Genomic DNA, 24,585 nt, shown 5'->3' with positions numbered 1-24,585 from the left:
GCACCAGGAACTTGAAGAAAGGTGCAAAGAAAAATATATCTGTTTAAAGTCACGTGCATTGAAATAGAAGATCTATTATGGAGCCATATATAATACATTTGGGGGGTTTTGTATTTAATTGCATGTGGAAATGAGAACTTATTTCTGTCTTTGAAGTAAAAGTGGGAGCCAAATAAATATGTTTTAGGTTTTAAAATATATATATATATTTACATATATATATATTTTAAACACACACACACACATATTCTCTAAAGGTTTTTTTTCCTTTATATTTGAGAAAGGATTGTGTCAGGGTTTTTCTGCCTACCAATGTGCAATGAACTATACTGTCATTTAATACAAAAGCAGGCAAGTAGTTAACTGAATTTACCTGTGCTATGATATTGAAAAATCACAAAGATGCATCTAAAGTATTAAAGTTAAGAATGTGAGAAATTGTTTTTTAAAGATTTTTTTTATTTATTCACTTTTAGAGAGGGAAGGGAGGGAGACAGAGAGAGAGAGAGAAACATCAATGTGCAGTTGCTGGGGGTTATGGCCTGCAACCCAAGCATGTACCCTGGCTGGGAATCGAACCTGCGACACTTTGGTTTGCAGCCCATGCTCAATCCACTGAGCTATGCCAGCCAGGGTGTGAGAAATATTTTTAATGGCTTTTTTTCTCATTTTTTTTATGAAATTAGAAAAGGACTTGTAAAAATTGTAATGTGCAGCACTGAACAGTCATTTCAAGCACGGGAGTGACCGTTTACGTCTGAGGGCACACATCTACTTCCTACTGAGAGAAAGCAGATATTCTTCAATGTTTCTGGAAAAAGGTTTTCAGTACAGAGTAGATGTTTAAAATTTTGTTCCGAATGATTTCTTTCTCACCTAACATGAGAAAGTGGTAGGGAAGCCACTGGCTTTGAAACAGTGGAACTATTGAGTGGCCTACACATGTGATATGTTGTGTTGATGAAAGATAAGAGGATGAGAAATAGAACAAAATACTCTTTTTCTGCATATTTAGTGGGTATTTTGAAAATAATAGGCCTGTATCATTTTTTTGTGCTTTCCCTTTCTACATGTTTATTCACTGTGCTGATGTTGGAGCCGGTGGGTAAAGCCATCTGTATGACAGCCTTGCCTTTGGACTCCGTCCCTTGTGTTCCAGGTGGGCCAGCCATGCGAGGGTACCTCGTGGCCATATTCCTGAGTGCTGTCTTCCTCTACTACGTGCTGTACTGCATATTATGGAGAACAGATGTCTATGGGTAAGTTTCATTTTTGCTATTTGGAAATAACTTCCAAACTAGCCTTTTACACAGACACACAAATAATATTAGAGGGACCCATTAAAGAGCCCTGTAACATTTTGAAACTTTTCTAGCTTTCCATTATAAACTGAGGTTTTACCATTCTATTGCACTGTATATTTTATCTCTCACAGTTTATAAACTGATATGCGATACCTTTTTATTGACTCTCCAGTGAAGCAGTGGTGTTGACTGTCTTTGGAATATAGCATTCTTCATATATTATTTTATGTCCTTGAATTGGTGGAGTAATTCTTGGACTCAATGGTACTTGACTTTAAGAGCCTAAAATGCTTGGATAAGAGATTGTTTGATAAAATGTAGATACTACATATAGTTTCCTTTGTTTAAAGGTATTTGCTGAATGATGATATGTGTATATTTTGGAACAACTTTGACTTGTAATGTTATATAAAACTTTGAAGAGGTAAAGGTAGTTTTATTGCAGAGAAAAGTTCTGCAATAAGATTTTTATCCTTTTCCCCATTTTCAGTCCTTTGTCTAGGAATACAGTTTTGATGATCTTCAAACCTGAATGGGTGGTAGTATATGATTATATCAAAATAAATCACACGACAACTTCTTGTTCTAGAGGAAGGTTAGCTCTTTTTGCCTGTGTTTTAGTAGTAGATCCCAGATCATGTTTCTAGCTTGTGCTTCCTAAATAAAAATATAAATCAATACTTCTGCATTTCATAGCATCACTGGTTGATTGAAAAATAATTGAAATGCTGTTCATGGAAGGAAGTTAGCAAAAGGTCACTGAAAAACACCCAATGCCAGGTGGGTGGGTATAGCCATAACTTTTAGGTGTTGAACTTAAATATTGAGCTAGAGAACTTAGTCTGGTTATACAGTACATAAAAATTATACCACAGGAATCTCCCTTCAGCTTTTCCACATCCTGTCTTTGTCCCACGCTTAGTAATAGAAGATAAGAACAAAAGAAAAAGAAGCTACTTCCCTATTAATGGTGTTATTGGTCATAGGGGAAATGATGAAGACAATGGAAAAGGTCTGAGTTCAGCAATCTTTTTTTAAAGAAAATTATTGATTGATTTTGAGAGGGAAAAAGGGAGGGAGAGAGAGACATAGATTGTTGCTCCACTTATTTATATACTCATTTGTTGCTTCTTGTATGTGCCCTGACCAGAGATTGAACCTGCAACCTTGGCATATCAGGACAATGCTCTAACCAACTGAGCTACCTGGCCAAGGCTACCACAGTTTTTTGTTATCAGGGTTTGAGGAATGTTCATGTGATTCCTAAGCTAATGCATCTCTCTAGACACAGAAATCACCTCAAATGCATGTTGCTGTGAACTTGCTTCCTTAACAGCTATTAAGACAATGGCTAGGGGGCAGGGCAGTGGCCAGAGTGGCCTCTTGGCCTCTTTGCACCAATGGTCACCGTGCAGGTTGCTAGCACCATGAACATCTTAACTTCAGAGCGTATCTTTGATCACCCATGGGAAACTGTTACAACAGGTGCAGAGCCCAGGCGTGTTTGGGGTAATGTACTGGACAAAGATTTTTCTGGAAAGTTGCACAGGCACACACTCTCAGCACAGAGCAGGGGTTGCCTTCTACTGTGCAGTCTCTTATGGGTACAGCAAGAACCAAAACAAATGTGCAAGAACATTCTGCAGTTGATGCTGTAGAGAAAACAATGCAACTTAAACCCACTAAATTTTATTTACAAAAATGGTTTCAGTAGATGAGAGACTTGTATGCAAACCACATCCTCAGGAACTAGAAAAAGTTGTTTTGACTCAAGAGGCCAGGATCACTGTGAAATTAATTATCTTGAAGACCTGATGGCAAGTCTAGTACCTTTCAATGCTAACAGAGGCAGAGAAGCCATGGAATGGGTGATGCACACCAAGTTAAATACTGAGATTGCGGGTTGACGGCTTCCATGAGAGGAAACATGAGGACACGGACGCAGCAGCAGCCTTTGCAGAGAAGTGATGGATGTTGATGTACAACACCCAGTGCCCTGGGTCTCTGCTGGCCGGCATTATACTTACTTGTTATTAAAAAAAAACAACAACAAAAAAACCCCACAACTCTATTTTATGTACAATTAAAAAAAAATAAGCTGAAGAAAGGCTATGTGACTTAATGAAGAGGTACAGGGTTTCTAATTATTAGTGTTGTTTGAAATGACTGTTTGGTTTTGAGGGCTCCATTATTTATGTGACAATTTAACACTTTTGGGAAAGTACTTGGAAATTGCATATTAAATCTCCTTAAGGTAGAACGTTAATGCTTTTCTTGTACTGGAGCTCTACCTGCTTTGGACCAGCCCCAGAACAAAGCAGAGCCACCTCTAAACACACACAGTTGTCCTGCTGCAGTAAACTTCAAGAGGGAACTCACTTTCAAAAGAGAAATTTTTTAGTTTTAAAAGATATATTAGTGTGTATAAAATAACTTTCTCTAAACTACCATTAACAAAAAAGACAGTGTTTTATAGTTAGCAGGCTGGCACTTAATCCACTGAGCCACACCAGCCAGGGCCAAAAAGACGGTGTTTTAATTTGGTACTTGAGTGACATTTTTGTAGTGAAAATTATCACTCAAGTAATATATAACTCAAAAATATGGTTTTATTGTATTAAAAGAGTACTGTATTATTGGCCCAAGTTTTGTAACTTAGTGAAGGCATTACCTTCCTTGGGTCTGTACTTTATGACTTAGTATACTGTATCATGGGCTGGGTGTGTTAACTGAAAAAAAAATAGGTCATTGCTGGAATTTTGCAGCTCTCTGAACTTAAACAGAAGGCAGCTGTTGACATCTTTTAGCATTTAGGTAATTTACATTTGCCTAACCTATAAATTACCATGTGTGAAATTATGGTTCCGTAATTGCTAAAGCATGAGATGTTAGGTTATTTGAATATAATTACTTTTTGAAGTAATTGTGACCACAAAAAGTCTTTCTTACATGAGGAGGAACTGTATGTCACTTGAAATTACTCAAGTGATGTCTTTATCTGAGGTGTAAATCCCAGGTACTTAATGTTTGTAATGTGGGGCCGCTGCAGAGGTGGGGGTGGTGGGAGGAAGAAAAGTGGGAAAGAAAGCACTGACCCAAAGGAACTGCTACATGAACTGCTTTGCAGCTTTTGTTTATGGGAAATCCTCACTTTGGGTGTCAAAGGCAGTTGCACTCTGAGAAATAATCCAGGAAATGTATTCTGTTTCATATTTTGTAGTGGTTAATTATCAACCAGTAAAAAATATCTCTGATATTTGTAATTGTTGCTTATAGAATATTTTTGTCAAACGGTGATTAGCTCTTGCCTTTATTTTACAGTGCTTAATGTGATAAACTTCTAGTCAGGTTTTCTATAAAAGAAACCAGGTAACATAAACCAGAGAAATAGTATACCAAACTATTTAAAAATTAGTGTTTTTCTACTTGAAATATTATATTGTTTAGCTTAAGACTTCTTAGGGCACTTATAGAAGCAAATGAACTTCAGTAAGGGTTTTGATTATTTTTTGTAACCAGAGGTGGTTTTTACAATTGATATAACATTTCAGCTAAACAAAACAATGCTAAATATTGATATTTAATAAAAAGCTGCCATGTATAATTTCTGTAAATTATACTTGTTCTGAAAAAAGATGTAATGAATGCACTGGTGATAAAAAGATTTCTTCACACACACAACTATTAAGACAGATCATAGTCTTTTGTTAAAGCCACCCAAAATTTGTCTTCACAATCTAAAATAGTTTGCTTTATATTTCCTAACAACTTTAAAAATAACCTTTATTTTGCCTCTGAATATAGTTTTTTAAAAAGATTTTATTTATTTTTTTAGACAGAAGGGAAGGGAGGGAGAAAGAGAGGGAGAGAAACATCAATGTGTGGTTGCCTCTCACATGCCTCCACTGGGGACCTGGCCCACAACCCAGGCATGTGCCCTGACTGGGAACCAAACTGGCAACCCTTTGGTTCGCAGGCTGGTGCTCAATCCACTGAGCCACACGAGTCAGGGCTGAATATAGTTTTTATGATCTGATGTGTTGGTCCACCATATTCATGTATCTTCCTTATGTATAAATCAAGGAATTCTTGCCATTTATGGTATTCACCAAAGATGTTTCTTTGCATGTGGGTGTTCCTAGCTGCATATGAGGGGGGACCCAAAAAAACATGGAATTTATTAAAAAATAGTGTATTTATTCTTGTATGTTTAAACTTAAGTCACCTTCAAAGTATTGGGCTGGCCAGAAAGTTCATTCAGTTTCCCTGTAAGATGGCTCTAGTAGCACTTAGTTGTCTTTAACTTTATTCAAAACAATCTTGTTAGATTGTATTGTGACAGCTGTCATGTCTATGTGTGTTTAAAGAAACTTATCAAAAGAAAACTAGCCAACTGCTTAGATTTTTCTGAAATCAGAATGGGACTTGACTCCCCTGCCTCCAAAAAAAAAATCAAAATTAGTGAATTTTTGGTGTAGCCATTTTAATATTGAAGATGGAAGAAAATATGCAACATTTTCAGCACATTATGCTTTATTATTTCAAGAAAGGTAAAAACACAACTGAAATGCAAAACAAGATATGTGCAGTGTATGGAGAAGGTGCTGTGACTGATCAAATGTGTCAAAAGTGGCTTGTGAAGTTTCATGCTGGAGATTTCTTGCTGGATAATGCTCACAGTTGGGTAGACCAGTTGAAGTTGATAGTGATCAAACTTCTCATTAATTGAGACATTAATTGAGAACAGTGTTATGCCACATGGGAGATAGCCGACATACTCAAAATATCCAAATCAATAAAGTTATTCATGAAAATGAAAAATGGCTTTTATTTTATGGAAAAAAAATTAAATGGACTTTTTGGCCAATTTAGTACTCTTCATTTCATGCAATACACCTATTGAGATGTTTTTTCCACTGCTCAAAACAGTTTTTGGACTCATCAACTTTGAAGCCTTTTAGTGCTTCTCCCGTTTTTGTTTTACTTCTTCCACATTGGCAAAAAGTTTCCCTTTGAGAACTGTTTTCATCCAGGAAAACAAAAAAAGTTGCTGGGGTGAGATCCAGATAGCAGGGAGGGTGGGGCATGGGGCTCATGCCATTTTTGGTCAAAAACTGCTGGACACTCAGCATGGTGTGGGCAGGTACACTCGTAAATCATCCATCATGAAATGGGCAAACATGTTGAAAGAGTCTTCAAAAAAAATTCACTGAAGCAGAACACAACCTCTCACAACAACACCAGTTGGTACACTGATACAGATGGGCTCCTAGAACACTCACCTAGTGGGGTATTCTGTACTACAAGGAGCCTACTTTCCAGAAGATAATTCTGGTTTTTTTAGGGTCCCCCCTCATAGTTCAGGAACTTGGCACTTCTAACTATAAGGATTCTGTATTGCCTCAAAGTTGAAAATTGGGTCTACCCATGGGGAGTTTAGACTATTTCAGTTTGAATCCTGTGAGTTATAGAAGAAAATGGATTAGTTTTCTTTTTAGATTGATTTTTCACATAATTGATTGCCATTAATATGCTGTTAGATTAAGCTGTTTTCCTCTTTCCTAGCTAAATCTGGATCCTGCTACCCTATCCCCTTCATTTGTTTTTGTTTTCTCTGTCTTTCACAATACCCTTTTAAACTGTGGAGACAAGTGCTCCATTCAGGAGACACACAGGCCCAACCTGTGCCAAGAACTGAGGAGAGTTAGATATGACTCTCAGTAGTGTGATCTGTGGAGTCACCAGATCACAAGGCTGGGTGTGTGCAACCTGCTTAGGCTGGGGTGTCTGTGCTCTTTGCAGCTGGTAGGTGACCCAGATGGGGCGTGGGGGATCTCCAGCCATGTGCACATGGGTGAACTGGGTTTTTCAGGCTTTGGGGGACTTCTGAAAAGCGAGCCAGCTTGTGGCTTTCACAGGGTGGTAACCCGGGCCCTTCTGGGAGGGTCCTTTGATTCACCTCTCTTTGATCCACTTGTGGGTTCATCACCTCAGCCTTTTCTCTCTCTCTGGCCTTGCCTCCACGAACCCTCAGATGTGTGCAGGACTTGGAGAAGTTACTGTCCTGCCTCAGGGGTGGCTGTGAGGACTTTTGTTTCCTGCCTGATAAGCCTCTCAGTGGTGGCGCGTAGTGGGTTTCCAGGGCATCTGCTTCCCTTTGGGCCGGCTGCCTGGTGCTGCTTTCTGACCGGCGTTTCTGTCTTACAGGGTGCCACCTGTGGACATGAAACGGAGACATAAGATCCAGCCTTGCCCCTCAAAGCCAGCTTTTGCCTCTCTCCTAAGGTAAACATATAAAAGAAACCATGGCATACAAAAGGTTCAGTATGTGTCTGCAGTCCTTTTCCACACGTGTTTACTTTTTTTCATACAACTCTTAGCAGTAGAAAGTGGACACTCTGCATTTAAGGAGGAGCTTGACTGTCCTGTCTCTTTTTGTGCTTTTAGTCAGAGCCCTGTGCATATTTTAAGAAAAGGCATTGAAGAACTCAATCAGACTAGTGTTCTGTTCACAAAGGTGAAATTAGAGAGGTCTATTTGTGTTTGATCACAAAAAAGTGAACTGGTTTTTAGGGTTGTATTCCACCCTCTTGTTTTCCCACATTATTTTTATCCTTATTTTGTGCCTTCTTCTCCCTCGCCTGTAGGTTAAACTTTACATTTAGAAATTTTTCCTGACTTTCACTGACCTTTAATGATCTATATAATTCATCTATATGGGATGTAAATAACGATTATTCATTATGGTTGTCAGGACTTGCAGGGATTTTTTTCTTCCATTCACAAGTATTCCCCCCCTCCCCGTCACCTCAATTTTAATAGGCTAGTCAAAATAATTCTAGATAAAAAAGGAATAAATGATGGTTTAGTTGGGGCATGCTTGTGTAAAATGGGTATGTTTTTTTATACCATTTTATCTATTCAGGATCAAAAATCAAATTTTCTGTTTTTATTTTGTTTCTCTTTAATTAAAAAATTATTTTCTATTAGATAATGGTTGCCTCAAGAATTAATTTGGAGTTCAAATTCATTCAGTCACTTATTAAGCATATGTTGCCTGCCTACTCTGCCAGGCACTAAAAGTGAGAAAAACCAGAGGCACCCCCTACCTTCATCAAACTTTCTTGTCTGAGAAAGGCCCCGAGCAGGGGTTGCCTTCAGGCCAGAGCAGGCAGCAAGAGGCCAAATGCCCCTGGTTCTTATTCTGGAGTAGATCTTTATATAATGACATCAGGAGTGTAGTTCTAGCTACATCTCATTTTAATGATTTTTTTATTTTCACAGCTGACACTTTCATACATATGGTGCCTTTACACTTGGAAGTGGCTCAGCATCAATATTGTTATTTTCCCTTATTAGTTCCTTTCTTTCTTCCTGTATATGGCTAATGTTTTATCACTTGGCGTTGGTTTGTTTTAAAATTTTGTTCCCCCAAACCCCACCCCCTTAGCTGTGATATAATTTTGGTTCCACCACCTGGAACGTGTTTCCATGCTGGTTTGTAGTTTTATGCTGTATCCCATTCTATGTAATATTTAAATACTGATTAAGTGATTTTAAAGAATTTTTTAAAAAATTATACATTCAGGTAGTCAATATAACAATATGAGTGATACGCTTGCAGTGATTTTCAGTTGTGACTTTAAAAGCCTAGAGGTGTTAGAGGAATTTGGAAAACTCATTCTTTATCCTTGTCTTCCAGGTTCCATCAGTTCCATCCTTTTCTTTGTGCTGCTGACTTTAAAAAGCTTGCTTCCTTATATGGTAGTGATAAGTTCGATTTGCCCTATGGGATAAGAACATCAGGTCAGTAATGTTATTCTTGCCTGCCCTATGACATGTGAATGGGGTTTGATGTGAACCACATGTTTATATAATTTTAAGGCCATGTAATCTTTCTGTTTCATAATGCTTCCTAAAGAATTTGATTTGGGAATGGGAAGAAGGGAATCAATTTTAACATATAAATCCCTTTGAGGAATGTAGAATAAAAGAATAAAGAATAAAGGGAAAAAGGGAGGTTTTGCTGTTGTATGCTTAAGACACTGCTTTTTACTTTTGTCACCGTATCCTCACTGAGTTCTGATGCCTTACCTTAATCCAGTTTGGAATTAGCAGGATAAGTTTGTGTGTTACATTCCTTCTGATCTCCCATTTCACCTTTTGACTTGTGAGTTTTATTTATTTTATCAGCAAGTTCTAGCTCCTTGATCAATTTTTAAAATTTTATTGATGGATATTTATTTTTGCTAAATTTAGAGAAATATTCCATCTATTAATGATGAAACACTTTTTCCCCTGCTTGCATGTGATTGGCCTGATACCTCTTTACCTTCTCAATTTCTGAGAGACTCTAAATGCCTAGAAGGTGACAAGCCTACAGTTTTCTGAGTTAGATTTTGCTTATATAACTATTCCTGTGTGTATGTGTATGTGAGTCTTTTAAAAATATATTGTAGATGGTTTGATAATTCAGTAAGGTTTAAACTTTTTGCATATTGATTTCTATACTGATGTCAATTTCAGAATCATTTGGTACTTCTAATTTGGGGGTTACTTTTTTATGATTGTTTTCCCATTGAGCTTCTTATTTTTCTGGAGTTTTTCGGCACGTGTCCTTGGAGTGTTTACCATTTGAGTATGCCTATTAAGTAGTGCTGGCTAAATACAATTGGATCATGAAGCTTCATCACAGAAGAAATGAAATGTAGGCATACTAGCTGAAAGTGGCCTTGGAGGAAGCGAGGGGGTGAGGTAGCTTACTATGTACCTAAGAAGCCATGATTGCTTTCACTCACAGTACTCCTTTTGTTTTCTAGCGGGACATTTTCAACTTGCTCTTTCAAAACTGCAGAGCTGTGACCTCTTCGATGATGAGTTTGACAAGTGAGTTCATTTCCTTGCTTCTGTTTGACTTTCAGTTTCATCTGAGGTGATTCAAACCAAGACCCCACTGTAAAATGTGGTCACTCAGGAAAACTCCATAGCATTTGTGTATAACTAACACATCTAGTAGTTATTTCTAGGACACTTGAAATAAACTACAAAGTTAATTTAGAAGCTGCATGATTGGTTGGCCCAGAAGATGCAGAAGGTCTTGTGATGTGTGATGCTGGTGCAAAATGAGGACATTTTTAACCCACATTCGTCTTTTCTAAGCTGTTGTTACTGAAGAATTAATTCACACCCCCTGGTGATCAGCTTGCAGTCTCCCTCTGTGGGCTGTCTCCCACACCCTCCCATGTATTTTTTAAACTGCTCATAAGGATCCTTTCTATTTTATTTGAATATTGGATTTCAGAAGCAGCTCCCTTCCACTTATTCAGAATTATATTTGAGGGAAGCAAACAGCTTGCTTAGATACACATTTTCTGACTACAAATAGTAATTTGGCTTTTAGAAAATTTTTATGTCAAGTTAACCCTGTTGGTATTGAATTGCCAATTGAATTATTTTACAGAGGCAAACTTATTTCCAAAGTTTTAGCCGCCCTTCAGAATTTGGCCAGTGGTCTAGGGATGATATGGGTAGTCTGTAGATGTCAGACTTCCATTAAAAAGTAGAATACAGAATATGCCTTCTTGCTCAAGAGAACAGAGGTGCTGTTTGGCAGGGACATTGATGCAGAAATGGGCCAGTGGACAGAGGTGTGACAGTGAAGACAGAGCTTACACAACAGTGGCAGAAATAATGCTAGATTTTGCCTGAATTTATCTCATTTTTCTCTTTTGGGGGCCCAGATTATTGACATGTGGATTATGTTATATATGTTAGCTCATTTCAGTTTGTACTTGTTATAATTTATTTTATTTTATTTTTTTGCTTTGTGATTCCTTTTTATTTTTATTAAATTTATTGGGATAACATTGGTTAGTAAAATTATGTAGGTTTCCGATGTACAATTCTATAACACATCATCTGTATATTGTACTGTGTGTTTACCACCCCAAGTCAAGTCTCCTTCCATTGTGTTTTATCCCCCACTTTACCCTCCCTCCCTTCCCCAGCCCCTTTCCCTCTGGTCATCACCGTGCTGTCGTCTGTGTCTGAGTTTTTTCCTTTTTTTTCTTTGCTTAATCCCTTCGGTTTTTTTACCCAGACCCCTAAACCCTGTCCTTGTTATAATTTAAAACAATGCCATCAGCCTATCTCAGTATCAATTTTTGATTGCATATCAACAACACATATTCTTTTCTAACCTAAAGTTTGTATAGCTGTCATTAGGAGAATACTGTTTTGCACAGACCGTTGGCATCTGTGCTTTATGTCAGTTCTCTCTAATTTTTACAACCACCCTGCAAAGTATGCTTGGTGGTGTTCACTTTTTGGCTGGGGAAACTGAGGCCAGGCACACATACATACTTTGTTGTAGCTGGTAAATGCAGAGCCAGGATGTAACCTAGAGAGATTAATCCAGTGCCTGGAGTTCTGACTTAAACATGATAAGCTTATACCTTAAATATTTGCAGCAAGTATCTGCAAATATTTGAAAAGATTCTTGGCCCTGTAAATGTGAGCAACGACTATCAGGATACTTGAGGCTATGGGGGTGAAAGTGTTGTTTTTGCCTTGTTTTTATCTCAGGACCAGACTGTGTTTTATTTAGTTGCTGTCAGAACCACTTCTAGTCACAGGTGTTCATCATCTGTGTGCCTGGGCCAGGCTATTTCCTCTCGTTGCTGACTTGGTCTTTCCTCTCCCCGCCCTTCCGTTCTTTGTCACTGAGAGTGCCCTGTCCTTGCACCATCAACCCATGTCAGCTTCTTAGCATCTCCTGTTTTGGGTGGGAGGTGGGTATGGGTCGTGAAGAGAGATTGACACTCACGTTAACTGCACAAGAGTCCTTCAGTCTGAAGTTGTTAAGAGACAGAGGTTGGCTAAATGCAGTCAGAGACCCTTCAATGGAGAGTGAACGGAGACATCCTTTAGGGGCCCCAGAGTGAGTATAGGAGGCACTCAGACACTCGGCATTGCTGAACTGCCTGTGCGACACACACCCACTCCCTAGGGACTTCAGAAAGCGTATTTTGAAATTTGATAATGTTGACTGAGTTCAGAAACATCCAACCTGTAGAGAATTTTTATGAGTTTGTTTGAGCCAAACCAACAACAAATGCTTGGGAGCAAGACCTCAAATGGTCTGGAGAACGGCACTTCTGCAGCATATTTTACATATTAGAATAAAAAGAGGTCTAAGGAAGGTGCATGAAGCCCACTGGCGGTAGATTAAGGAGGTGGGAGAAAGCAAAGCAGGGAAATCTCTAGGACTGCATAAAAGACAACACAGAGAAACACATACTTTTATATGGGTGGGTACAGGACAGTTAACTGTTGATGTTTACAGCACGCAACAATGAATATTTATAGCAGAGAGAGGGAGAGCGTGCAAGGAGCTAGGTAACAATGGGGACTCTGTGGTCTGCGCTCTGGTGCCAGCGGTTGTGCCCTCAGGGGCTGGAAAAGAAAATTACTCTGGCATTTCAAAGGCATGTTATCCTACATGCCTAAGAGCGATGGACAGGGCTCACTTTAGGTAAGGATTGACCTTTGCTAAGAAAGCTATCAGCCTGGGACATGATCACCTGCTATGACCCACCCAGTTAGGAATCTGTGATCAGACCATGCCGGGTAGTAACTTTTGGTCACTGACCTTGTTAGGTCAGCCATGTGCCCCACGGAGCTTGGCAGGTTTATTGCATGGCCCATTCTTCGGCCACAATAAGAAGATACCTGTGATGCTATTACCTTCTCTTTGCAGATTAACTTTTGCCAGGGCTTCACATGTGATAAATTTCATCTATATTTTAAGTAAGTCATTCTATGTTTGTCTGGCACCCACTGTACCACACAAAGACCAGCTTATGCCTGAGCAATCCATTGTACATACATTCCAGATAGGCAGGTCTGGAACACCAGCCTGTCTTAGTGGTGCCCAAGTCAACTCAGACTGTCCCCCTAGTGACCTCCAGTTACTATTTCTCCTCTAGACCTGGGGAAAATGCTCTAGAAGACCTCTGTCTGATAACAGTCTTCCTTTCTCAGGCAGAGGATTTGGACTGCCCTCAGTGGGGGGCCGTGCACTGGGAAGCTGGCCCCACCTGTGTGAACAAGCCAATGTGCTCACCCTTTGTGGTGGGTGTGTAGGTCAGACAGGAGGGGCTGAGGTGGGGAGAACTGAGACCCATCCTCTCACATTCATTTCTTCTTCGGCTTCTTCCTTCACCAGCATGTGGTTCTTCCTCTGTCCTCTTTGTCCTTTCCAGAAAGGTGCAGACACTTTTTTTGTTGTTTCAAATCTGAATCCTTTATGATCCTACCAGATATAATCCTAGTTTTGTTTAGTTATCTAGTCAGCATGCATGATACCCTCATTTATGAGAGATTCCACTGTGAATGGGAACACTCTAAATATTCTACCAGTTGCATTTACAAGATAGAAATTTTCTACTTCCTCACAGTTGTTAATAAATGAAGTCAGCAGGTGAGTATTCCAGGGACAGCCCAGCAGCTCTGAGCATCGGGGCGAAGGCTTCTCCATTGTGACTCGGCCACTTCTACAGACACAGCTTCCTCCTTTTGGTCCATTCTGAGGGCCGTACTTTCAGCCATCATTCATCTACATTCTGGCCACCGAGGAGGAGGAAGCAGCAAGGCCATGCTCCCAACCAGTAAGACTTGCCTCTTTTCAGGACACTTCCCAGAAGTCATGTATAACAAGCACTTCATTACATTCTGTGATGTGCTGGAGCCCGTTGGTAACAAGTGGTAGGGGCTGCAGCTCTTCCCAACTCTGTGTTCAGTGCCATGAGGGTGGAAGCTTGAAATTACCCATGGTGGGATAACTGATACCATGGGAACTGGCAAACATAACAAACATATTCTCCCATCCACTTCCTCCTCCCAAAGAGTCATGGTTGTTAAACATTTGCTAGCAAATACAGATTACATCCAGTTGACTAGGAATACAGTCACAAGGCCACACCTAGCTATAAATTGGAGGTTGTAGCCCTTATTCTATTCTACCTGGCTGTGTGCTCACCTTTTTTTTTTTTAAAAAAGAGTTCTGTTTTAATGAACAAAGGAAACATGATTATTGAGGGGAAACTAGTGGCCTTTATTGGCAGTCCCCGAGTTCTCCTAGTCCCCACCTGTTTGTTCCTGGGACAGCCAGGATTCTGACTCAGTTGCTATGTAACTCTGGAGCGACTGAGCTCAGTGCTCCACACAGCCCTGGTTTCTGTCTTGGAGCACTGATCCGCTGTGCGGACTGTGGAAGCATGCTGGTGTTGTCAGTCATTTTGCGGTGGCGTCTCTTATGGAGGCCTAATTTATGCCCTATTTTGTAAGGTAATTTTAGTGAGTAACTCTGAGGCAGAGAAAGCCTTTTTCTCTCTTCATGGTTAATACCATGAAGAACTTGGGCCAGAAGTAAAGAGGGAAGGGAACAGGAGTGTGTGTGTTTGGCTATAAAACCATGTGAGAAACCGTGTGAGAGAGCCTTGGAGATGTGACAGTTCCATGCTTGTTCTCTGCCTCTTCCCTTCCCCGACCAGTCCACGCTTCCCCCCAAAACAACAACAACAAAAACCCACATGTTTTTTTCCTCACAGTTTTTTGTCACAGTAATAAGTATAATAATTTATCTCCCTTCCTATAATCACTTCTGTTAGAAAAACATTTACATTATAGAAAATTGTCCTTCCCCTAATTTTTTGACAGTTCTGTGTTCTCTGTAAAAAGATACCATGCCATAGGGCATGTGCACTGCCCATTTTTATTTTATTTTTTGGTATGTGTTTTTAACAGAAGATGTAATCTTGGGTTTTTTCCTTTATAGTCTTTCAGCGTTTCTCTCCTGAGCAGTGGCCCAGCAGGCTGGGGCAGGGTAAATGTTGAGGCTGCTGACTTGTTTTCTAAAGAATCCTAATTACCTAAGCTAGCCTGTCCTTGATGTGTTGTGTGGACTGAGCCAGACTCAGGCGCCAAGTAATGAGGTCATCGAGGTGGTCAGAGGCAGGAAGGAGGGAGATCATCGAGTCCAACCCCCTCATTGTAAAGATGAGAAAACCAAGGTCAAAAGGGTCACATGACATCAGAGTTAAGAGGCTTCCAGACTCCTACCATTCTCCAGTCCCCTCCTTCCCCTTTTGAAAAGCACAGAAAGGACAGGAATGACGCCACGATCGACTGTCTTAAGCTGAGCACCATCTGAAGAGGCAAGGGGAGGAGAATTCTGGAATTGTGAACTCTTTTGGTTATACTCTTTAGGGTTTCCAGGGCTAAAAATTGTCCCCATTATTTAATGCAGCCTTAGGCTTTCATCCTTTACCACAAGCCACTTTTCACCATCTGATTGTTAGTACTCTCACAGGGTTAAACTAAAACCTCTCCAGGGTACATGTGTGAGTTCATTGAAAACATGTATGTTAAATAGGCTCTCTTTTTTCCTCTTAAAGATACCTGTTCTTGAGAGAATGTTCTCTGAACAGACACTACAGAAGAATGTGTTTTCTTTCCTCGGCTCTCACCCTGAAAATAAGATCCCACATAGCGAGTGTGCCGATTGGCCTTCTCTCCGAGCCTGCCTCTGAGCCAGAGGGCCCTGCTAAGTGTGGGAAAGGAAAAAGGTCTCACAGAGATGTTGACAGATGTGTTTTTTAATTGAGGTAAAATTTGCATAACAAAATGAACTGTTCAAAGTGAGCAATTTGGCGCAGTTAGCACATTCCCAAGGTTGTGCTACCACTACCTCGAGCTAGTTCCAAAAAGTAAACCATGTAAAAATGATTATTAGAGCAGTCTTTTTAATTTTGTTCTCTTCATGTACCTCCTTTTATGGAAACACTCAGACTAGTTCTCAGACCAGGACTTTGGCAGCAGAGGACTGGTGACAGACCTGCTAGGAAAGGGCAGCTTGAAAACGGCTGGTTGTGCTTCTGGAGAAGGGGCGAAGGGGTGAAGGTGAGGGGTGGGTGTTCGTGCGCCAACTAGACAGAGGGGGCAGCACTTGGGTAAAAAAGCACTGCACTGCTCTGTGACCTTGGGCGGGTTTCTGAGTTTCTGAACCTTGGTTCCATGTAAGGGAAAGTGGGGGAGTGGGGGAGTGGAACTGCGTGTGCACGTGCACCGACGCCAGTTTTAACTGGGAAGAGTGAAGCTGGAGGAGCCGCGGTGTGCGAGAGTCGCGTCAGCGCCACCAGGGACCCTGGGGGAAGGGCGTGCACGGTTCCTCGGTGCTGTTTTGTGAGTCTAGGATTCTTTCAAAATAGAAAGCCTAAGTTGAAGACATGACAACACAAAACTTACACATCAATGTTCGTAGCTGCATTATTCAAAATAACCCCAAAGTCCAACAACTGCTAAACGTGTAGCCATGTAATGGTGTACTATTCAGTCACAAAAAGGAACGGCATGCTGCTTCGTGCTACAGCCTGGGTGAACCTTGAAAACATTATGCTCAGTGGAAGAAGCCAGTCACAGAAGGGCAGATGTATGTTTCCACTTATGAGAAGTAGCCAGAATAGATGGATCTGCAGGGCCAGACAGTAGAGGAGGAGTTGCCAGGACTGGGGCAAGGGGAGCATGGGAAGCGCCTGGTGCAGGTGGTGGGTTTCTTCGCAGGTTGATGGAAATGCTCTGAATTTACCTGTAATAGTGGTGATGGTTGCACAACTTTGTAAATATGCTAAAACCCACTGATTTTATTATGTATAATGGTGAATTTTATGGCATGTGAATTATATTTCAATGAAAGAATTTGTTTAAAAGCGGAGGTGGTTGAGGTGACCCCTAGTTTCCTTTCTAGCCTCTACAGTACTTTGTTGGGAGGGCACATCGAGGCCACACCTCGAAACCATTTGGAGTGACACAGTGTCATTCCCTTGTCATTCCATGTACATCCTGATGCCATGGTTGACTTCTCAGGCCTCGGGTTCCTTTCTTTATTCTCCAAAGCACAGCTCACACAAGGCAGCCATGTTTTACAAATTTCACTAAAGACTGAGGATACTTTAAGGGGATTGCATCGCAGAAAAGCAGTTCTTAAAATGTGCCCATGTTGCAGGGCTCTGACGCTCCCCAGCTGCACCCTGGCCCTGGGGGCTGCTGCTTTCTCGCTCCTCAGTGGGAGCACATTCTCCCACAGCTAGAGCAGCAGAAACCCTGACATACAAAATCTCAGCTCCCACTTAAAAGGCATGAACTTCCGTGGCCAGTGTGACTCAGTTGGATGGAGTGTCGTCCTGTAAACCGAAAGGTCATGGGTTCCATTCCTAGTCAGGGCACATGCCTAGATTGCAGGTTCGGTCCCTGGTCAGGGTGTGTATGTATGAGAGGCAACTGATCGTTGTTTCTCTCCTCCTCGCCCTCTCTTCCCTTCTGAAGTCAGTAAGTGTGTTCTCACGTGAGGTTACAAAAACAATTTAAAAAATAAATATGAGGCATGAACTAGCTCCCCATCCCTAACAGCCAACATCACATTCTGAAAGCACACTGGACTCTGTGAAGAGTGCGTGCAGCCTGCATAGCTGGTTAGACACAAGCATCTTGCCTAACGGAAACACCTGTGCTAAGTTAGTTGTCTCTCACTGGTGGGGATTGGTGAAGGCTGCCAAGTTGCTCACCCAGGCAGAAACCTTTATGTCAGCATCAGCTGAGCCTGGTTAGACTGGCAACCAGCCAGGGCAGGTGCATGGCCTTGGGCAACTTAAAAAGAAGAAAAGGATTTAGATGCCAACAGTGTATTTACTAAAGAGAGCCCGGACTCTGTTAGAGACACCAATTCCTGCATGTCCACTCTGGACATCCTGCTGGTTTGCAGGGTTTCTTTACGTGGCAGCATTTTCAGCCAACTGGAGAAGTTGAGGGTGAGGGGAAGCTGTGATTCTGTGTCAACAGAGTGAGTCATGTGTGACGAAGGGGCAGGAGCAGCCACTTCCAGTTTAGTGGCAACTACTACAGTCACTAGCTGTTGGGTAGAGCCACAGACACATGGTACGTGTGTGGGAAGAAATAGTCACACGCAGCACAGAATAACAACATTAAAAACCTCAGTGAGTCACTGCTTCACAGAAGGGCAAACTGCGGCAAAAGGTTATGTCACTAGGCCAAGGGCCCAAAGGTGCTGGATAGAGGGATCAGAACCACCAGTCAGATCTCCGGCCACAGGCCATTGCATGCTGTTTTGGGATCTTTGGGCAGCAGGCAGCAGTCTTGCGTGCTAAGGAGTGATTTAAATAAAGCAGACCGTTACCTCCCACATCACAGAGATACATGGTATCTCTGGTGGTCCTGCCCTGCAGGTTGGTGGTCCCCCTGGCAGGGGTGGGAAGTACCAATTCACACACGTGGTTACGGAGTGGCATGCTCTGTGGTTGGACTGGGTGTAGCCTGCACATCTGTGAGGAACAGCCCTGGTTATGAGACGGAACCAGTGGCAGGGATGTCGGGGCACCTTCTGTGGTGCTCTCTGCCATTTCCTGTTAGTTGCGAGATGACAGCAGCTGCTTCAGCTCAGTGTGATCACATGTTAACATCTAAGCAGAAAGGAAGGGGTGGGTAAAAAAAGTGTTTTGCTCAAACCATTCTGTTGGTAGGAGTAAAATCTTTTCCAGAGCAACTAATAGACTTCCCCAATATCTTTTTTTTCATTCCTCACCCAAGGATATGTTTTTGATTGATCTGACAGAAAGAGAAACATTGATTGGCTGCCTTCCATATGTGCACAACCGGGAATCAAACCTGCAACCAAAGTATGTGCCCTGCCTGGGAATCAAACCCCAACCTTTTGGTGTATGGGATGATGCTCCAACCAACTGGCCACCTGGCCACCCGGCCAGGGCTAGACTTCCCTGATATCGTATTGCCCAGGGATGGGTCACATGGCCACCTCTAGACCAACCATTGGCAGGGAAATGTAGTCACCTTTGTGAGACTTATGAGAGCAGGGCTCTGCTAGCAAGCCACAAGGCACACTGGCTGTTGGTCATACGAGCACTGGGATCTGTCGTAGCTTGTGGAAGATGGAGTGATATGTTAATGCACAGGATGCTGCTGAAGGGAAAATGAATGTCAGAAAGCCTTTGGAAGAGGAGACATCACAGATCACTTGAAATGGACAATTGAAGTTTACTTTCTCTACATTGATATTGCTGTTTCCCTCCACACAGAGTAGAAACTCTTTGGCATTTGTCTGACTTGATGAGTAACACACCTTTCACCTGGGGGAAGGGTAATCTCACAAATGTTATGGCGTCAGCAGCTTTCCAGATTTCCCACTAATGGGTTCTGGCCCTCTCAGAATAGTTTTGTTTTCCAGACGAGCAGTTTGGGAAACAAATGCATATTTCACTGCCTGCTTCCAGACTCAAAGCAGGAAAATGACCACCATACTTAATGTAACAACCAAACTGGTTTCTAAAATGTGCAGCCCGTGAATGGAAGTTTTAGACTGGAGACTACAGAAATACAAATAATACTATTCTTGTCTCCTAGGGACACACAGTTCACTGTGGCTATTTGTGCATGAAAGTTGTGTTAATTAAATATGGATGATGAAGTTAGATACTCACCCAAAGGACACTGGAAGTTATTGTTTCACATCTAGGGAAGCAGGGAAAGCCGGGAACCTAGCCCAGGTGGTTGAAACCAGGGAGAGAATGCATCACTCCTTTGGTGGTAGGTGGGTGCCTGCAGGGGAGAGAGGGAAGTGATGAGTTTCGAGGCATGTGGTGATGCAGACCCCACCCCCTGGGGTCCACCACATTGTGGATGAGACATGATAAATTCACAGGGACTACCGAGTCCTGTGGAGGAAAAGGGATGACATGGCTTCTCTCTCAAGGGGAGAAAAAGCCTCGGCTGTTGCCTTGACCAGCCTTTATCTCTTTTCTGGGCACATTACATGATGGTCCTCATTTACTATGCACAGGTTGGCTTTAGGTGGTTACCTTTTACAGAAAACAAAGGAGAGGATGCTGCTAATCACATCACAGAAGAAGGATATTTGCAAATGCAAAGGGAAAAGTGGTTGAACTGGCTACACTCATCCTTGGGAGGTTTAGCGCAGGCTTTAGGAAGTTACAGTAAGCACTTGCTGCCTCAATTCAGGGAGGGCGTTTTAGCAAAAGGAAGTCTCAAAGTGGCCTAGGTACAAGGCAGGCCTGATTCCCCATGGGAGAGCCTGTCCGTGGGCATGGGTCCTGTGCATCTCTGAGTGGGAGCTGGGCCCATGCCACGCAGAATGATCTCCTATAGTGTGGTTCAGACCATGTGTTGGTGTGTTACATATTTCCCAGAGTCACGGCAACATGGTGAACACTAGTTGTAGATAAGATATTATTGCCAAAGAGTAGTCCTAGGGTTACCCCCCCAAACTGTTTCTTTTTTTAAAAAATATTTTATTTATTTACTTATTTACTTATATATTTATTTATTTATAGAGAGATGGGGGGGGGAGGCAGAAAGAGAGGGAGAGGAACATTGATGTGAGAGAAACATCGTTCGGTTGCCTCTCACATGTTCCCAATCGGCAGGTGAGGTCTGGGGGTGGCGGGCGTGGACCTGGCCTGCCGCCCAGGCATGTGCTCTGACTGGGAATTGCACTGGCGACCTTTTTGTTTGCAGAATGATGCTCAACCCACTGAGCCACACCAGCCAGGGGCTAAAACCATTTCTAGTGTTATGTATGAACCCCAGGGAAATGTGTGGGTCTTTGCAATATCCCTTATCAGGAGAACACGCAGTGAAAAGTGCAATTTCACTGACAAGCTTCCTTTTGGAGGCACCGGCAAAGTTTTTCCTATGGCGAAGGGCCTTCTCACCTTCCATCTGCCCCCTTCCAAGCTGACAGAGAAGAAAATAGAAAGTGAAATTTCTGAAAATGTGATGATTATTGAACTGTAAAGCATGTTTAGAACTGGGGTTCTCTAAGGTCCACCCTAATGACCTCAATTTAATAGTCTACTCAAAGACCCTATTTCCAAATACAGTCACATTCAGAGGTGCTGGAGGTCAGAGCTTCAACAGATGAACAGGCTGGAGGCACAGTTTAGCCCATAGCATGGTGAGAGGGAACAGAAATGTAGAAATGCTCTGTTTTTTCCTTTACCAATCAGGGACTAGCGTGTGTTGGGCCTGTGAGGAGGTGACCTTCCCCACCCACTGTGAGCCCAGAGGTGGACGTTCCGGTGAGGATGCTCCCAGCACTCTGCTCCCACTAACCTGGGACTTACCCTTCCAGCTTGGTCCACTGTCGGAGGAAAGGGATCCCTAATCCAGACAGCTGAGACTCCCGCTAGGACCCTCTGGGTCCCTGCAGCAACACTAATCCTGGAAGAGGGCAGAGATGATTCACACCTGAGCAGCCCAGGAGTTGGGCACATCACCTGATGCCGTAAAGCAGTTCTGTACCCACTGGGATTTTGGTGGGGGTCTTCCCAGGCCATCTAGCATGCAGGGCACCATGACAGTTTGGAGACACAAATGCCACACAGAGAAGGCAGAAGCACAGCCTGCCTGTCCAGCTGCCCCCATCAGCTGTAAAAGGATGTGGCTGGATTTATTCACGCATTCAACAAATGCATGCAGGGGCCGGATCTGTGCCAGGCACAGGTGCTGGGATTTGTTAGCAAACAGAACAAACAACAACCTGTGAGCTCCTGGAGCCTCGGGTTCAGTGAGGAGCGGGGAGGACACATGTGGCTGTGCTTAGAGGTGCTTCCTGTGAGGATGGGCACTCGGTCCTGAGGCTCTGGAATTTTTGGCAGAGCCCAAATTTTCTGGGTGGTTCCCCACAGCCAGGGGAAGCTTCTGCTTTTTTTTTCTGTCCTCTGAACACTGAGCCGAGACACATTCACAATCAATGAGGGACTTTTCTGGTAAAGTCCCAATGAGCCCCACCAGCCAGGGCAGGGATGGGACATAGTAGTATGACAGATGGCAGCTTTTATTATGTGTGGCTCCTTTGGCCACACATGATCTAGGGCTTGATGACCAGCTGCAATCCAGTCTGATACAGATAGCACCGAGGGGAACTCCTGTGAGCACCAAGGTTCAGCCTGTCAGTCTACCGCCGAGCAGTGCTTATGTCACTGCTGTGTCTGGAACTGAGCTGAGCTAACCCCTACTGGTGTCGGAAGTTCTTTGTGGAGACTCCAGGATAAGAACCCTGAGACGTGCTGGTGGCCTGTGCTCCTGCTCCTACCATGGCATGTTGGTGATGGCAGCTTGGGTCAGGCTGGGGGCCCCATACCAGGATGGAAGCTGTAGCCCTGGGGCCACTTGACCCCAGGGCAAGTCTGCCCTTTCCCTTGACAGGGAGGTGGCCTCAGCCTTCATTCACAGCACAGGGTTCATCTAGCTACCGTAATTAGAGATATTCCCCTCCACCCCTGGGAAGCTTACCTGGCAGCAGCACAGCTGTTATTTTGATCCTGTCCATTCCTAGGACTGCCTGCCTGTTGCCCAGTATGCTTAGCATTCCACTGGGGCCATGGAGCCAGCTTCAAGTTCAGCCTCATTTGCATTAAGCCAACCCCAAAGTTATGGAAGGGAAGGTCAAATAAGCTGTGTGTGTGGGAATTGCTACAGAGCATTCATGGATAGATCTGGTCAGAAACATGGCAATATTCCTGTTTTCTTTCCCTTTTTTCTTTTAGATTTTATTTATTTTTTTAGAGGGGAGGGGAGGGAGGGAGAAAGAGAGAGAGAGAGAGAGAAACCGAGGGAGGGAAACACTGAGTGGACCAGTTGTCTTTCACACGCCCCCAACCGGGAACCTGGCCTGCAGCCCCGGCACAGGCCCTGACAGGGGAAACAAACTGGTGGCCTTTGTGGTTTGCAGGACAACGCCCAGCCCACTGAGCCACACCTGCCTGGGTGAGGGAAGGGATTTGAATGTTTATCAGGGCTCCAGTCCTCCACCTGGCTGCAGAACAGGGCACCGTTGACAAAGCTGCCTTCCTGGAATTAGGAAGAATGTCAAACTCACATAGAAAAGCATCTAGAGATATTACTTTCATAGTTAAAGACCAACAGTTTAAAAATAAACATCTCTAGAACACATCATGACATCTCCATGATAGAGGTTTTGTGGCATGTCCTCAAGGCCTGTGGGACAGCGTCCCCCACCTGCCTTGCCCCGCCAACCCCTTTAGACCCTGCACCTGGGACACTCTGGGTCTTCTTATTTTCGTAACAAAGTAGACACTGATTTGGACATGACTCTTAAATTTTGGGAGCTAAGCGTCTCAAATTAAAACATGTAAAAAGTGTTCTTAAAATACTTAGTGTTGAAAATACCAAATAGATGAGCTAAACAAATTCTAAATATAACAGGTAAACTTACGCATATAGGAATGTGCACCTTGTTTCCTAACATGGCAGGGCCAACACCTGGCCTTTTTTTGTGGTTCCTGTATTAGCGCATTCTCTGTTTAAATATTCTACAGCATTTGTGCAATTTTGCTGCTTGGCGTTTTCTAAAAGCCTTACAGTCTGGAGTTCATCTAGTGTGCTGATTCTCTGGTTCCTGGAAAAAGTCTTTTCTTTATACTTCCATGTCCTGAGGGTGGTCTCAGCGGCCCTCCCCTCTGTAGCTTCATCCCTGGAGGAGAACTACATGACCTGTCTCGTCCTTTCCTGGGGTCCAGCGGGGTGGTGGTGGGAGCCCGGAGACAGATGGGCTGTGCTGTTTGCTGAGAGCTGACGGGACCCAGTCTGGGTCCTTGGCTGGTCCCAGCCAGCAACAGGAAGTCACACTGTGCCCTACTTGAAAGCCCCTTGCCAGGAATACCGAATGAGTTTTTAATTTATATTGGTTAGGCTGGAAGGACCAGTACGTATTTGGGGAAATTAGGAGACGTGGGCAGGTACAAAGAAGCTGCACTGTCCCCACCTGATTCCAGCCTGTCTGTACACTCATATACAGTACAGTAGATACAGTAGCAACCCAGAGCGAGAAGCGCAGGGAAATGAGTGACACTGTGAAAACTGTATACACAGGTACTGTGAAAACACACGGGCATCAATGTTAACACACAGAATCCTGTGTTGAGGGGAGTTTTTGTAGCTCAAAGATCTGGATCCAAATTCTATTCAAGATCTTGTATCTCTTCAGAGTATGACTTTGAAATGTTACCTTGTATCTCTTCAGGGTATGACTTTGAAATGTTACCTAACAGTTTTCTGAACCTCTTTCTTCATTTGTAAAATGGAACTATCAGGATTACTTCTCTCAGTGGGTGGTTATGAGAATCACGTGAGGGAACGTGAGTGGGCTGGT

The 24,585-nt window shown here is 42.8% G+C and overlaps 1 protein-coding gene and 1 pseudogene across 8 annotated transcripts in view; both read left to right on the top strand.

Annotated features, from left to right (window-relative positions):
• The window catches only part of ST3GAL6 (ST3 beta-galactoside alpha-2,3-sialyltransferase 6), a 76,044-nt gene that overhangs the window by 41,340 nt on the left and 10,119 nt on the right, over positions 1-24,585 (top strand). For 6 of the 8 annotated variants that reach the window (XM_036018016.1, XM_028504275.2, XM_036018017.1 and 3 more), the window contains exons 3-6: positions 1,160-1,259; positions 7,512-7,589; positions 9,007-9,110; positions 10,124-10,190. In XM_036018016.1, the coding sequence (XP_035873909.1) occupies positions 1,171-1,259; positions 7,512-7,589; positions 9,007-9,110; positions 10,124-10,190 (338 nt within the window). In that variant the 5' untranslated portion in view covers positions 1,160-1,170. The remainder of the gene's footprint in view (positions 1-1,159; positions 1,260-7,511; positions 7,590-9,006; positions 9,111-10,123; positions 10,191-24,585) is intronic. The other 2 variants (XM_036018022.1, XM_036018023.1) reach the window with 2 other exon arrangements.
• On the top strand, positions 2,414-4,860 carry LOC118498879 (annotated as a pseudogene).

This window comes from Phyllostomus discolor, chromosome 2 (genome assembly GCF_004126475.2).
Source record: "Phyllostomus discolor isolate MPI-MPIP mPhyDis1 chromosome 2, mPhyDis1.pri.v3, whole genome shotgun sequence".
Taxonomy (NCBI): domain Eukaryota; kingdom Metazoa; phylum Chordata; class Mammalia; order Chiroptera; family Phyllostomidae; genus Phyllostomus; species Phyllostomus discolor.
Note: the sequence above shows the minus strand (reverse complement) of the source record. Positions and strands in the feature narration are given on the sequence as shown.